A 17,580-nucleotide genomic window follows, 5' to 3' on the forward strand; every position below is an offset into this window, starting at 1 on the left:
AAGAAGGGAGATAACTTTATTTTTGTGCTAAATTTTGGTTGCTTTGTTAAGGAACTTAAAATTTTTTTTCCGAGCCATCCATTTACTATGTGCCAACCATATCATAGGATCTGCATGAATTTAACAGACAGCCTGTTAACAACAAAAAAAAAAGAGAACAAAAACAGGTAGAGTAGAGTGTTGGTACATTAAGGAGGTAGGCCTAGGGTGAGGGACAAATCTTGAAATCAGTGAAATGTTTGTATCATTTTTAATTTCATCTAAGTCTATAAAGCTTTCATTTGAAACAGAATGAAATCAGTCAAAGTTACTTTGATATTTACATGACATTGATGTCAAATGCTGAATACAAACGTTCCAATGATTTGTAAGAGTCATGTCCCTTACCTTCTTAAGTAGGTAGGTACTAGGGAAATTATTTTTTTTATGTTTTTTGAAAACTTTTTACATCCAGTTATTAGGGAAACACTCTCAAACTTTAAACAGTGACCATACAATGTTTAAGCATACCTGTTAACCTTTGGAACAGTTCATTTGGGAGATTCTCCACAATGACATGGTTTCCAAATCTGTTAACCTTTGGAACAGTTAATGTGGAAGGTTCTTCCATTAATACTGTTTCATTTGGGAGACTTACTTTAAAGCAAATGTTTTTTTTTATGTAAAAAAATAATTATTTAGTACTTGTCACAGAAAATATCCTAATTTGAACCAGAAATCTCATAAACTACATTACAGGATAGACACAAACAAAAATACAATATAGGTAGAGGTAGGGCTTTTTAAGCAGAAAACACATACATTACTTTAAGAATTTTTTTATTACTTTCCACAATTTCAACATAATTGTTATTATAGTTTTATTTACACAGAATATTGAGTAGAAGTACATGTATGTATGTTTATCATTCAGACTGTTAATATAACTTAATAAAGCTTTACAGTCAACCTGTAAAATCTGATTTTTGGCACAGACTGGTCTTTCCTAAATCATTAACTAAAAGATTGGAGCATATGTATTTGTTAAAAAATAGCATGGTGCATTGTGAAAATGGCTAATTCCCCCTAGTTTGTAGTGTACTTTAATTACTGTAAGGAATAACTGGTACACCCACAGGAGATACTTATCTATATTTAATTTACATCATGAATATTTTAAATCTGAATCAAACACACCTTTTGAAACATGACACACTCCTAATCAAATGCACCCCTGAAAACATTTCACATTTTCTATCAAACATTATTTCACATCCTAAACATTTTACATTAAATGATCAAACACACCCCTGAAATCATTTTATATTCTCAACCACACACACTACTTGATTTGTTATACATTCTCAATCATTTACAACTAATGAAACATTCTATTTTCTAAATATCATGCACCTCATGAACATTTCACTTTCTTAGTCACATGCACCTCCTGAAACATTTCATTTTTTTATTCACACACACTTTCAGTTTCCATATATGAAGGCATATCAACACAAACTTCACTGTAGCTCTCTGTTATATGTAGGTCGGCACAATATTTAAAAATAGTACATTAGAGATCAAGAATAATGTTACTATATACTGCACGTGAAAGTATTATTGTTCATGGGGTACCAATTTTCGTGGTTTTCGTGGGTTTGGTTAACCACAAAATTTTGTTCCCAACGATTTTGAAATTTTCAATTTATTTGTTTGACTGACTTTCAAATCCTGGAATTCAAGGATCCACAAACACATATTTTTCCCCTAAACCATGAAAATTGGTACCCACTAACAAAAGGACATCCACAGGGATGAACACCGGCCAAAACTATACAAATTTCAAAAGCCCCATAAGGGCTGAAAAGTTAAAAAATTTTACCACAATTTTTTTTTTAAATTAAGGTTTTTTTTTTTTACCCTAGAGTGACAAAACACATGTCTCGCAGCAAAGCTGTCCCCATAAGCTCAAAACTACTTTCAGACCAAGAAAGATAACCACAAACAATCTTAAAATAACCAAGGTAACCAAGATTGGGACAGAAATCAAAAGAATATAATCAAAGGTTAAAGACCTGACAGAAAAACCGACACACACAACAAAGAACATGAAATAACCAAAATAACGCATACAAAGAAACAAAAGTAAATGCAACTTGGACTCCATAAAAAACTGGGATCATGGACCAGGTGCTCCGGTAGGGTAAGTTTAAATTATAAAGCATTCAAATCTAAAAATAATATCTGAGTAGATTGCACAATAATGAATTAAAAACTTACTTGTTCATATACATGAAAATTTACCCAAAATTTTGAGAGTTAAAGTAAGAATACCAATAAAAAACATCATATAGAAATAAAAAGTCTCTATTGTCAACAAAGTTTGAAGAAAATTGCAGTAGTTCAAACTGTTCATAAATATAACAGAATAAGTCAGATCAATTCTAAAATTATATCATATTCCACCTCAGTAGCTCATTTACATAAACTAATAAAAGACTTTTTCATTGGTTAAGCACAGAATGCATTGAATGTCAATCATGCTGCTTTAGACCAATCAAATTTAGGGACACTTATTGACCCCACCTTCTTTCCTCTTGGACAGTTCATCCATGAATTAATGTTCACACTGGGCTGTAAATCATGAATATTCTGATATAACTTGATCCTGAACACTAGCAATGACTGCCAAGGTTACAATCTGTGTCTATTTTTTCCTTTTTTGGCCTGGCAGTAATACTGTTAAGTGTCTTTTTAACACGTAGCATTGTCAATCTAGATTTTGGATTCTGGGCCCAACATTCTTTAATGAGAGCTGTCATTTGATGCAAAACCTGTGGGAAAAAAACAATTTAATTATAGTTTTTGGTAACATAATATCTTCAATGCTGAGAAACTATACAGCATTGGATTCAAGTAAGAGGTGGACTATGTACCCTTCCTAAAATTAACATAATGCAGTTGGAAACATAAAGACCTTGAAATTGATCTCATATAGTAGGACAACTAATCAAAAATTCCTTTCAAAACTTTAATACAACTGAACTTGGCATGTTGCTTCCCCTCTTTGTTTTTTTTCTTTCTCCCTATTTTCAATAAGAGGCTTTGTGTCTAATGGCAGATACTTCATGCTTTTATTTTAGTGTCAGTCCCAGTAAGAATCAGGCAGTGGGTGAAACATGGAATGAAAAAACTTACCATTTTGAAAGTGTAATTTGAATATATGCACTATCAGAGTCAAGGCACATTCAGTTGTCATTTCACTGACATGCACTGAAAAATGAACATTTCAAGGGCAGAATACTCTGTCAAAATCCTAATTTTTCTATCATTCCATTGAAAAATTTATGAGCAAAGCCAACGATGCAGGGATCAAATAATGGTCTTTTAAATACAGAAAGTATCCTTGAGTGATATCACATAGTCAGACTGGTGGGTTTTTGACATGCATGTTTCTGATCTTTCCCATTTTGCCTGATTCTTACAAACACTTACATTTAACACTGTGTAAGGGTGTAAACAACTAAACACATCTGTAGTCAACAATCTGAGCTGGATTTATTACATATATAGATCACAGTCCATAAGTAGCCTTGTCACTTTGCTTGTATACATGTACATAATTCTGACTACAGGCCAACCAATCGTCAGTCTATCCCAACTTTACATGCTGTATACCTGACAAAATAGCAGTGACTTCCAATTTTACAGTCATGGAATGACTTGGCTATGGATAAAACCAACAACCTCCCATACCTGAGGACTAATCCTAAAGATTGGCATCTATATCACCTACCACACTTCAGGACTAATTGTAAAGGTTGGCATCAATGTAACCTCCGACTTTTGAAGAGAAATCGTAAAGGTTGACATCTATACAACCTCCCATACTTGAGGACAATTTGTAAAGAATGACATGTATACAACCTCCCACACTTGAGGACTAATCACATAAGTTGGCATCTATGTTACCTCCCACACTTGAGGCCTAATTATAAAGTTTGGCATCTATGTAACCTTCCACACTTTAGAACTAATCGTAAAGGTTGGCATCTATGTAACCTTCCACACTTTAGAACTAATCGTAAAGGTTGGCATCTATGTAACCTCCTTCACTTGAGGTGATCACACTACCATAACAACGAACTTTAATATACATGTACCGCATAGCAGATTATTTTTGCTGGATTCTTAATTTGGCATATTTAAGATGTCTGTCACCAAAATATAACTCTGGGCTTCAACACTTAGTGTACAACTTGGCATCTGCTAAAATAAGAAACACTTAACAGTTTCACATACCTATTTGCCTCAAATTACCAAATTTAACACCTGCAAAAATAAGCTGTCATAGGGTACACATACATGTATAAATGTACATGATTTTCTATTAACTTACTGTATCGTAACTCCATCTGGGAGGTATGACCGGTCTCTGTTGATCTGTAACTACTACTTTCTTCATATCCTCAAATGATGGATCACTCGGAACAACATCCCAAAATGGTGGCTTATAATCTTCCACTATACCTACAAATAATCGTGATAATTACATGTAAAATTATCTAAAAAAATACCTAGGGGTCATTAGGAACACAATGCCAAAAAGGTGGCTACATGTAATCCTTCATCTACATTTATATACTTTTAAATGAGTGCAAGAAAAATTATTTAAAGAAACAAGGGATCACTCAGAACACAATTACAAAAATGGTCGCTAAAAATCTTCAACTACCAGGTATATGTACACATGAAAATAACCATATGTAACATCATTTTAAAAACAAGGGGTTACTCCGAACAAAAGCCAAAATGGTGGTTCATAACCCTCAACTACTTGTAAACTGTTTTAATTTTATTTTTTTTTGTACTTTGTCACTATGGGGTATGTTTGATTTATATCTAAGTTTGGCTCTGAAAATAAACTTGGACAAATCAAATCTGAACTCCTGAACCTTCCTTGTTACACAAAATCTTCAGGTGGAAGAATCTGTCCAGAATTTGACCCAACTTTAAAATTATAAACTAGTTGAAACACATGTATCAAAAACTTCAATTGAAGCATATGCATTTTTAACTTCTTGCTCTGGAAAAGTTATTATATTTTTATAAATAAGAATTTTTGCAATATAGTGATTTTCCTACTATTTTGATGAAGTGACCAAGGACCCACTCAAGCAATAGGAAACAAGAGGCCATCAAAGAGACCAAGGACCCACCCAAGCAATAAGAAACAAGAGGCTGTCAAAGAGATCAAGGACCCACCCAAGCAATAGGAAACAAGAGGCCGTCAAAGAGACTAAGGACCCACCCAAGCAATAGGAAACAAGAGGTTGTCAAAGAGACCAAGGACCCACCTAAGCAATAGGAAACAAGAGGGTATGTCTAAACACCGCAAAGACCAGTATTAGTGCACTGATCACAAAAGTAGCCCTAAGACCCATAAGATGACATCTTTCCGAAGGTTAAGTACTACCATTGGAAAGGTTATTTAAAAATGCATCTATTGTTCTGAATTTAATACAATAATAGTCATTGAATCATTCACTATTTAGTCTTTTGTGCAATTGCCCCAGCACATGCCGGCCATCACACGAGTGACCGACCATGACCACAGCTCTCTGATGTCCATTGATCGTTAATTAAAGTCAATGATGCATACAGTAATTCCCAATCAAGTTTGCAACTGGTGATTTTGTTTATTAGTGATAATCTTGTTAAAACGTTAATGTTAAATTATTGTACATGGTTTCAAGAGTATATTAACAGGCAAATATTTTTCATGTGAAATTCATGTTAATCGAGCTTCACATGAAATTCATGTGAAATTTACATGAAATTAACATGCTTTTCATGAGAAATTCACTACACACGAATTTTATGTGAACATTTCATGTGAATTTCACATGAAGGCTCAATTCACCCAAATTTCATGTGAACTCAGTCAATTAGTTTATTTGCTCAATTCAGGTGAAAATCATGTGAAATAATTTTGTCTGTGTATATAATAATATAATACATGTATATATAAATACAAAACCTTGATGGTTTCGTTAATATTTGAAGTTAAAAATAAAATGCATAGAAAATGTTTTCCAAACACAGTAATAAAGTCTTTCAAAATTTACTCAGTTTCAGCAATGAAAGTAGATGCATACAAAATGCCAAAAAACAACGTCTTTATTTATTTTCAAAGTTTGATATACACACATCATGGTTTTGTTAGTTCTACTATGAAAACTGCCATGTGAAGACATTGGTTTTTGTTTAGTTACGAAAGCTGTTTGTCGAGACTAGTCTTTTGGTCATTTACATGTAAGTTTTCAGCTAATTTGAAATTAGAAAGTAGTATTGATTTTTTTTTGGAACTTTTACATTATTAGCAATTTAATTTGATACTAAATGAAATTAGAATAGATATAATATTATTTAATTTGGTATTTTGCATACTAGGTGTAAAAAATACATGTACATCTATACTTTCAAAAAGGTAAAGGTGAAGTATAAGTTTATGTGTCCTGAAAATTCTTCTACTGCTGTTTGTTAAAAATGTGGAAAACATGTATTGCCAACATACCAGAGATACATGTATAAAAAACCCAATCAATGTAAAAGACCTCATACAAATAGAACACAGAAAAGGTTTACAAGTTTAATGTTATAAATGTAATAATTATTGTCCCACTATTTAAAACTGTGATTTATTATTATTTATTCATTCCTTTAAAGGCTTTCTCAAAATTGGCATTCAATTTTTCATAAAAACAAGAACAAAAATTCCCCCCCCCCCCAAAAAAAAAAAATTAAAAATTATTTAAGCTCAACTAAATAAACATTGATTAATCTATCTAATATAAATATGTAATTACTTTCATTTAAGTTTAACTGTCATAAAAATAGCCAGTATCAGGCTGGTTGGCAGGCTACTAACTCAGTTCTAATCTGTTTTAACAACTTTCATAAAAATAGCCAGTATCAGGCTGGTGGGCAGGCTACTAACTCAGTTCTAATCTGTTTTAACAACTTTCATAAAAATAGCCAGTATCAGGCTGGTGGGCAGGCTACTAACTCAGTTCTATCCTGTTTTAACATGTAACTCATACTTTTTTTAAGAAACTCAGACCTTTTTTTTAGGTACAATATATGTTTAATTGCGTAATATTTTATTCACCATGTTCACAGTGGCCAGGTTAAAAGGGGAGGGCCAAATTACTTTAAATCTCTGTCACATTTTTTGCACCAAAGTCAGGAATTTCTCTGCTTGTCTTGTTTTCACTTTCAGTTTACTTTATGTTGCTGGAGTATATAATGGCAACAACAAGTACATGTATTTAGCTGCATCTGTGTACAATGTTGTTTTGAGACCAGCAGCAGCCTGTCCTGTGGAGTGAGGGTTTTCTTGTTTTGGGACCAACAGCAGCCTGCCCCTTAGAGTGAGGGTTCCCTTGTTGTTTTGGGACCAGCAGCAGCCTGTCCCATGGAGTGAGGGTTTCCTTGTTGTTTTGGGACCAGCAGCAGCCTGTCCCGTGGAGTGAGGGTTCCCCTGTCATTTTGGGACCAGCAGCAGCCTGTTGTGGAGTGAGGGTTTCCTTGTTTTGGGACCAGCAGCAGCCTGCCCCATGGAGTGAGGGTTTCCTTGTTGTTTTGGGACCAGCAGCAGCCTGTCCAGTGGAGTGAGGGTTCCCTTGTTTTGGGACCAGCAGCAGCCTGTTCCGTGGAGTGAGGGTTCCCCTGTTGTTTTGGGACCAGCAGCAGCCTGTCCCGTGGAGTGAGGGTTCCCTTGTTTTGGGACCAGCAGCAGCCTGCCCTGTGGAGTGAGGGTTTCCTTGTTGTTTTGGGACCAGCAGCAGCCTGTCCCGTGGAGTGAGAGTTCCCCTGTTGTTTTGGGACCAGCAGCAGCCTGTCCCGTGGAGTGGGGGTTCCCTTGTTGTTTTGGGACCAGCAGCAGCCTGTCCAGTGGAGTGAGGGTTCCCTTGTTTTGGGACCAGCAGCAGCCTGTCCCATGGAGTGAGGGTTTCCTTGTTGTTTTGGGACCAGCAGCAGCCTGCCCCATGGAGTGAGGGTTTTCTTGTTTTTGGGACCATCAGCAGACTGCCCCATGGAGTGAGGGTTTCCTTGTTGTTTTTAGAAGACCCTAAATGGCTTTTAGCTGATATTTAGTGGTAACTATTTTACCTGTGCATAAAGATGTTTTGGGACCAGCTGCAGCCTCCCCCATGGTGTAAGGGTTTCCCTGTTGTTTTTGAAGACCCTAAGCAGAATTTTTTTATCTCTGACATACTCCCCATATCCATTCTGGTTATATTTACATGCAAATCAATCTTCACATGTAGGCAGAAGAAGTAAACTACGAACTACAGTGGTTTTCCAGCCCTTATGTTGGGTCTAAAATTCAGCCTCATTCCCAAAGAGAAAGGCTTGTGTAAATATTGATTTCTCGATTTTTTTCTAAATTGTATGGGCCCCTGACCCATTGCAAAAATGGTAGGAAACTCAATGACATGGTAACTCCATCATGTTGGAAGAGACACTGTGACTACACCATCTCCACCATGAAAAGTGGAAATATAAAAATTAGTATTGAAAAAAGTGTAATTGCAGCTAAAATGCATCTTAACTCACCACTGGTACTACATCGTCTTGTTATTTCCCAGAGGACCAGTCCAAAAGCATACACATCAACTGTTTTGAATGAGTCAAAATAATACACATTCAATGTTTCATCTAACAGCTCTGGTGCCATGTAACGTTTTGTCCCGACCTTGTTATTCCGACCAAGGTCAATCTTATTATTCTCCTGACAATGGGTTACGGCAAGACCCAGATCACCGATACAACAAGTCCCGTCCATTCGTACCAGGATATTTTTAGATTTGATGTCACGATGAGCTATTGCTGGTTTCCCTTGGTTACCAACAATTTCAGTATGTAAATGAACAAGTCCAGCTGCTGCTGATGTTGCCAATAGCAACATAGAATCATAATTTAAGACATTTCTCTGTAAATGATCATATAACGAACCATTTTCATGATATTGCATGATTAGCCATAGTTGGGTACACGAGTTTCTGCTTGTCATATCTGAGGCGTAATATCCCAGAATGTTATCATGCCGTAAGAGACAGGTATTGTAGATTTCAGTTTCTCTTGCCCAACTGGCCTCATCACGGGAGGAGAAGATCTTGACTGCTAAACTTTCTCCATAGTAGTTTCCACGCCATACTTCTCCATATCTGCCTTTTCCTGCAAAACAAGGAGAAGTGGACTATATTATAATTTACACTTATTTTTACCTTGTCCCTTGTAAGTTCATAAGATTGCAGTATACACTACTATGCTATTGAATGGGAGTTGAATTCACAGGGTCACATGATGCCCTGTGGCAGATATATTCATGCTTTTCACGATGAGAACGATTTACCAATGGATTAGACACTGCTTTGTATTAGTCAAACACACTGAGCCAGATCTGTATCATGCTAACTCACTAAAGCATAAGTCGCCCGAGATAGAAATGCCAACCTACTCAGACACATTATTCTGACCCAAGCCAATTAGATAGCGCTTAATCCTCCTAAATGCTGCATGCTTGGTAGTGACTACCAATTTTAAAGTCTTTGGTGTGACTCGGTCAGCAATTGAACACATTAACTCTCACAACTGAGAAGTGCATGCTACCCTGAACCACTGAGCTATTGTATAGTTTTGGAAAATCAGATTTAGTAATACAATGGAGTCCTATAAATGGTATATGTCAGAAAAAAAATGCAATAAACAGGAAATATCATTTAAGGAGGTAAACCTCATTGGAATGTTTGTATTCAGCATTTTACATCAATCTTATGTAAGCATCTAATTAACTTGGATTCATTTTATTCTGCTTCCAATGAAAGCTTGACAGGCTTTGATTAAACTGAATATAATACAAACATATCACTAATTTCATGAGTTATGTCCCTTACCCTAGGTTTACATCCTTAACGGGAAAATTCTATATTTTTTCCATGTCTAAGTGGAATATTGTCCTTTTCTCATGTGTAATAAGACACCTATTTGAGTGTTTAAGCAAAGGAAAGAGAATAATAGGATAACTAATTGGAAAGATTGAATATTAAAAATATTATCATGAGTGCCGAAGGACGCCTAGATTTAATGAGTTCCACTACAATTTAAATCCTCAAGCGTTCTTACAGATCTGTTTATACTACTTGATGAAATTTCATATTTTTCACAGTAGTCTATGGAAATAATCTGTAAAATCCTGAACGTTCTGAAATTTTAACAAAGGTATTATGTTATAGATATTCACAATCTGTAGAGCGTAATTTGTAGTCAAAATCTGTAGAAAATACAGAAAATCCATATAAGTAAACACCTCTGTTCTGGCTGAGTGATCATATTTTGGTTATTCACAATAACCAATTGATTATCCTTACTTTTAAATAAATTTTCTTCACAATTTGTCAATATTTTCAGCATGAATTTAAAATTCTGTGATTGGTGGTTTGATATCAAAGTTGTGACACTTTGGCGAGAGAAAGTCTGAGAGTGAAATTATCGTATTTATTTATTATCCTGTTAATAATCAAAATTTAATACACTAGGAATCTACGATAAAACACTGCTATCTATATAATAGAATGCTATAAGACAAATTCCTTAAGGGACATAACTCTTGAAATCAATGACATGTTTGTATCATATTCAATTTCATCCAAGTCTATAAAGCTTTCATTTGAATCAGAATAAAATCAATCAAAGTTACTTTGATACTTACATGACATTGATGTCAAATGCTGAATACAAACGTTCCAATGATTTGTAAGAGTTGTGTCCCTTCTATCTCCTAAGGATTTATTATCATTTTACCCATTTAGGTATAAATTTCAGTAAATATTTATGCAATGAAAAGGATACAATCCAATATGGTTTTGTTTTTGAGTTCTGATGCAATTAACATGATTAATTGGAATCAACTGTAAGTGGAAAAGAAGGCAGAACCATATGAATTCAAATTGGATACTCAAATTATCTTAATCAGATGCTGGTGTTATTAAATAACCCTGTATTTTCAATTAAATCAAAATTTGGTAATATTTAAAATGGCAATGTTCAAATGATCAGGGAGATGCAGCAAAATTATACCTGTGAGTTGGTCAATGAATGTTCAACCCCCTTTTCCAATTTCCCACTCATTGTATTATATGCAGTATGTTTAACCAAAACTCTAGATTATCTCCCCCAAAGCTTCTGCTAATAATTAACAAGGGGCTTCTACATTTATTTAGGCATTTATGAAACCTAACCTCCAATAAATCAATATATCAAATGATTTAGTAGTTGTTCTTACTAAATACATGAACAGACATACAGACCAACATGCTGTTACAGTTAAAGTACATGTACTAAAACAGTTACATCCAATTCAATTGGAGGGTTTAAATAGACCTAGGGTAAGGGACACAACTCTTACAAATCATTGGAACGTTTGTATTTACCATTTTACAGCAATCTCAGGTAAGCATCAAAGTAACTTGGACTATTTTCATTCTGTTTCAAAGGAAAGCCTGATAGGCTTTGGTGAAATTGAATATGATACCAACATATCACTGATTTCTTACCAATACATTCCAGTAATGTGACTTGTCTGGCGATAGTCCTCTGTACAAGGAAGGGAAGACCAGATCCTGAGCCAGATGTGCATGACTCATCTAAAATCTCCTATAAAAGATAACTGATTGATTGTGATATACAAATGTATCTTCATGCATTTCATGACAAGAACATGTGACCAATCAATAGGTATAAAAATGAAAGACATTTAATGATTGCTAATGAGAAAGTCAACCATCAAATGCTTCCACCTACCGGTCACCACATAGTCTTCAATGATGGGCGAAACCCATACTGTATAGGAAGCTGTAAAAGGCCCCAAAATAAATAATGTAAAACTATTCATAAAAGACAAAAAAAATTGACCTAATCTATAGATAAAATATAAAACGAATAAATATGTACATAAAAAAGCAACAACAACCACTGGACTATAGGTTCCTGGCTAGGAACAGGTAGACATTGCATTTTACTAGTAAGACACACTGAACTGGTTTTTCATTGTGAGTTAAGGTCACCATGGTTACAGAAGCAGCTCCCTTCATGCAAACTAATCAAAACTATATCTCCTATATGCCACCCGCAAGAAGCAATGACTATCAATTTTTTAAGTTTTTGAAATGAATCGGCTTTGGTTTAAACCCACCAACTCCCGCCCTCATGGCAAAAAACCTACCAAGACCACCAAAGCAGTCTCCTAAAAAGAAACACTAGTCATTATTTTCGTTCACGGTAACATATGCACATTTATTTTTAGATATCAGAGATGATTTTATGAGGTCAACAAACAAAGCAGAAATTGGCAAAATGGGAAGTAAATATACAGTAAAAAAATTGTAATGGTAAAATCCGGATTTGAAATAGCCGAAATCTGCCAAAAAACGAAAGAAAATCATCTTTCATTAAAGTTATTAAAGATAGGGATATTTTGATTCTTTTAAAAATACCATAAAAATATAAACAAAGTCCTCAAACAGGAAATTGATGTCTATCAGCCTGAACCAAATCCCACAATATGGTACACATTGGCTTACCTAAGTATCAAGTGGTTACAGAAAAAAACAGTACAAAAAATTGTGTACAGAAGAACAAATAGACACCTTAACCACTACCTAACAAGTGGTTATACCTTGAGAGTGCTATCTCCAACTTGAGTTGCTCTGATACCATATTCTTCAGGGAGTAACTCCTCCCTTACTCTGAGGTTCTCCTGACTCTCCTGTCTATTCTTCCTCATCCTCTTGAAACAATACCAAGCCACAGTAAGGGAAACAATTAGCACAAGAACTGGTACAATTATTGCAAGGACAAGCAGATAGTCGAACATCTGTTCTTCTTTCATTACTGAAAAAATAAAAATGTGTATGAGGAACTGATTGATACTGTAAAACATGTCTAAACCAAATCCTTTTTTCCTAAAATGTAATGGGAGAGCATATTGTTTTTGTTCTAACTTTTATAGTTTTTCTTTCCTGAATTTTATTGTCCAAATATCTTCTCAACAGCCAAACCAATTAAAACCAAACTTGGTACAAAAATAGGTCACCACATGCAGATGTGCAATCACTATCTGAATTTTCAAACATGGCTGCCATTTCAAAATGGCTGCTGTTTTAAGATGAAAAAAATCATACAAAATAGGAGAAAAATAGAGACTTGATATTTGGTTTAAAAACAAAAGGTCACCACAAAGGCTTCCATCAGCAATATTGAAATATTAAAAAAATGGCTGCCATTCCAAATGGTGATGGGTCAATAACCTAAATAAAACTTGAAAAAAAAAATGAAAAAAATTCATATAGACATAGAAACTGTTTTCAGAGCTCTTGTAACAATGGAAACATTAGGGGAACATCTGTGTTGGTGTTTTACACAATTAAAGCAAGTTTTTAATTGGTTTGGTTTAGACAGATTTTCAGTTATCATTTATCCAAGGTTCAAAATACATTCAAATTGATGTAGAGGAACTGTTCCTGGTAAAATGCAAAGCAATATTTGTCCTAACAACCTATGGCTACAAAGTTTCTTGAAATTTGGTGCAGTAGTTACTGATGAGTTATGCTTACTAAAGTGTGACAGACAGACAGACAGAGCAAATGCAATTCGTCTCCCCAAAATGTGTACAATAGAAATGTACAAAAATTGTCATCACTTTTAAGTAGCAGTCTTTGTACGAATCATGCAAGTTCTGTGAAATGTGATTCACTCCAAAAAATGCTACATATTTTCATTTTTGTTATTAAGCTGGTTCATAGGTCTATATGATGAAATGTATATGTATTTATTCTAATCTTTCTGCTCTTAAGAGATAATTCTCACCCAAAATCCAATAGTCTCCATTGTATTTTTGTGACATTTATAGAGTTATCTCCCTTAATTTTTAATTAAGTACATTCTATATGTTTTTTATTTCCTAAGAACGATGTTTATATGAAAAGCCACATGTTTCTTTGTGTTAACAATGACATTTTTAACAAAATATCAAAAATAAAAATATGTAGGCTTTCCATCCATGAATTACATTTTGCATGATTCTTATGTGGAGTGCTACTAAAAACTTCAGCTTAATTACAATCTAAAGACAACGAAACATTGTTAGTGAAATACCTAAGTTTTCTAAAGAACTTTGTTTTTACAACAATATTATCTCTTTCTTTTGACTAGACAATGTGGCAGGAATCTAATTAGACACGATAAAAGAATAAACCACACTTTAACATTGAAAACATTAGGTATTTTCCACTGAAATGATAACTTCTGTTAGTTGCATATTTTTTTCTGACAAATAGGCTATGGGATTAGCAGGAATTCACTGCACTGTGTATAAGATTTATCCTGATTGATTTTATTTATAATTTTTTTTTTTTTAACTTGCTCATAATTCTTATTCTTGGAAAGGAATCAAGTTCAGAAATTTATAGTTTATTTCTAATTTTGTTTGTTTTTGGAATTTTAAAACCTTATACATGTACCTGGTTTCTCTTGAAATTTAGGGATCACTTCAGGAGGGTCCATCGAATTACACATCTCCTCCCTACAGCACTTGACAGCAACAGGGCCTTTCACCCAGTTGTCGTCTCTGCGCCCCCTACATGTCATCATCTGTTTCTCCTTATCAAGCCCACAACCTCGCTTTATTATAAGAACATCATTGCTATAGTCAGCCATAACAAAGCACTGAAAAAATAGAAAAACCAAATAATATAGACTTAAGGAGGTAGACCAAGGTAAGGGACACCATTCTTACAAATCATTGGAACATTTGTATTCACCATTTTACATCAGTCTTGTGTAAGCATCAAAGTAACATGGACTGATTAGACAGGTTTTCAGATTATTCAGGGTTTGGTGTACCCATAACACACATGGTGGCCCATGTTTTTGTAAGTGACCTTCTTCACTTACTCTTTGAACCTATTCAAAATTTTAACCTATTGTTATTTTTTTCAATAAAATCAATAGATTTCCTATTGTACATTGTAAGGTTAAGATTTGGTGTATCCATAAATTAGATTTAAGTAGCACTCCAGCTAAGGATCATGCAAAATGTGATTCATGGGTCAAAAGACTACATATTTTTATTTTTGATATTTTGTTTGAAATGTCATAGTAAACAGAAATTAACATTTGGTTTTTCATATAACCCGTGTTCTTAGGAGATAAAAATTATATAGAATGCACTGTAGATTTCAAATTTAAGGGAGACAACTCTGTAAATGACGCTCTAATACAATAGAATCTACTGGAATTTCAATGTTGATTATCTTCTAAGAGTAGGCAGATTTGAATGAATAATTACACATTTCATAGTATAGACCCATAAAACAACTTAATTACAAAAATAAAAATATGAAGTCTTTTTTCGGGTGTATCACATTTTTCAGATTTTGCATGATTCTTACAAAGACAGCAACTTAAAAAAAAATCAGGTTTACAAAATCAGCAAACAAATATACTGAAAATAAAAAATAAGACCAAAATACATGGCCTAAATAGAAAATGTACCTTATAGCAGGTTTACTTATATTTTGACAGGTAATTGAAGCAAAAATATACAAAAAATGTTAGTGATTCTAATTTTGGCAAATGTTAATTGCAACATTGAGTACTGAAGACCAGAACTAATACTCTGATTACTGTTATACAGACTACATGTATATTGTATGGAAACAGAAAACAGAAACGACCTACATGTAGCAAACAGAATATAACATACATGTAATTACATGTAAAAACTAAAGAAAAGGAAAACAAGACACAATAAAATAAATAAAACACTTGTCTCTGATGAAGCAAACAGTAAGTGACATCAAGTGCTACATAATGTAATTATATTCATTATCATTCTTACCCCAACTTCATAAGTAGACAAACAGTAGTTCCGTCCTCCAGTGCAATATTCATCATTACAAACACACTTGAATTTCTTCATTCTCCTAATGGCGTCTTCAACCAGGGTAGAATTAGGTGGACGGAATCCTGGAAAGATGAATAAATACTAGAAAAACTTTACAAGCCCTACTTGATAACATATACCTTTTTATCTCAATATTAATTTGGATCAAAATCTGAAATAGGAGGTGCACAATAAGAACAGACGAACAGACATATATAAAGACAGTATATCCAACTCCCCTGCCATTCTAACTGACCCTTCACAAAGCAAAAATATACATGTAGATGTAATCACTTATATATAGAATTTTATACATGTACATGTACAAGCTTAGTGTACAGCAATACACTGTACAGACCTGTGTGTACTTACATAGTTAAGAAAGTACATTTTGATTGACTGTAGTCTTCCAATCTACAAATGTAGAATATGTACATGTACTAAAAACAAATGTACACTTTACCCTTTGCACTATATTACATGTACATGTAGTCATGGAGTAAATTTTCAAACCAACATAAATTGAATTTGAGCTCAATTTCCCATGCATTTCAATAAATAGTGAAAGAAGCCACAGAGTCCATACAGAAGTTTATAAGAACTACAGAGGACTCACAGTCCTCCCAAAAGATAAAAGAAGATCTATAAACTAGAGGCTCCCAAGAACTTCAATCGCTCACATGGTTCATTTTTCTCCATTCAAGGGCAATGGGATAACTATAACAAGGAGTCATCCTACAACTACATACCTTTTGTAGGCCTTATTGTTAAGATCATGTCATCAATTTTAAGATTTTTTTCTACCTAGTATAGTTTTAAAGATATTGGCTAAAAACTTCAAAAGATATCAAGGAAAATAGCTGTCACAAAGAGTCGTCCGACAGTAAAAACTTTAACCCCATGTTTTTTTCTAAACCTTATTGTAAAGATCATTTCATACGCAAGTTTTTCTTATTCTATCTACAATAGTTTTCAAAATTTGGTAATGGTCATTTTTTGGCTTTTCAAGGGCAACAACTCTGACAAGGAGTTGTCCTACAACTTTGTCCAAATGGAGACTTAAGTAGAGCTCTTCAAGCGTAAGAAGGACCATTCATTTCTCTAGCCTTAATAGTATACCTTGAAATAAGTGGTTTTACACTTGTGTACTATAAAGAGACATAGTGGCCATGTTTTATTTTAACAGATCAATAATCCAAATGCTATTTTTATGCAGGGTACCCTAAAAAACATTCATACTAATTTTCATTGAAATCTGTTAATAGTTTCAGAGAAAATACAGACAACAATGACAATGACATCTGACACTAAGTGATGGCAATAACTCACATGGTCCACTAGACCTGGTGAGCTCAAGAGGATTCTTTGTCCTTTTGGGGTTAGAAGAACTGAAGAGGTCGATCACAATGTCCTCAAAAGAGTTAAATGAAGGACTATAGAGAATATACAATCTGTGAAGAAAAAAATATCAGAATCAATCTATAGAAATACCAAAACATCTCAGACTTGTTTTTGTAAAAAAAAATACTAAAAATTGCACATGTAACCTCTACATGTGTGATTGCTACTATTGCTCTGGCACCTGGATGGTA

General features: G+C 34.1%; 1 protein-coding gene across 3 annotated transcripts in view; it reads right to left on the reverse strand.

Moving 5' to 3' along the window:
* Window positions 1-802: 802 nt before the first annotated feature.
* LOC148599983 (activin receptor type-1-like) overlaps window positions 803-17,580 on the reverse strand; it is a 40,539-nt gene continuing 23,761 nt past the window's right edge. For all 3 annotated transcript variants that reach the window (XM_088557293.1, XM_088557294.1, XM_088557295.1), the window contains exons 2-8: window positions 15,944-16,071; window positions 14,565-14,769; window positions 12,722-12,936; window positions 11,601-11,700; window positions 8,602-9,222; window positions 4,379-4,509; window positions 803-2,813 (exon numbers count right to left, since the gene is read on the reverse strand). In XM_088557293.1, the coding sequence (XP_088413419.1) occupies window positions 2,655-2,813; window positions 4,379-4,509; window positions 8,602-9,222; window positions 11,601-11,700; window positions 12,722-12,936; window positions 14,565-14,769; window positions 15,944-16,071 (1,559 nt within the window). In that variant the 3' untranslated portion in view covers window positions 803-2,654. The remainder of the gene's footprint in view (window positions 2,814-4,378; window positions 4,510-8,601; window positions 9,223-11,600; window positions 11,701-12,721; window positions 12,937-14,564; window positions 14,770-15,943; window positions 16,072-17,580) is intronic.

Source organism: Perna viridis, chromosome 13 (genome assembly GCF_037379345.1).
Source record: "Perna viridis isolate PV_CMFRI_1.1 ecotype Kerala chromosome 13, ASM3737934v1, whole genome shotgun sequence".
In the NCBI taxonomy this organism is placed as follows: domain Eukaryota; kingdom Metazoa; phylum Mollusca; class Bivalvia; order Mytilida; family Mytilidae; genus Perna; species Perna viridis.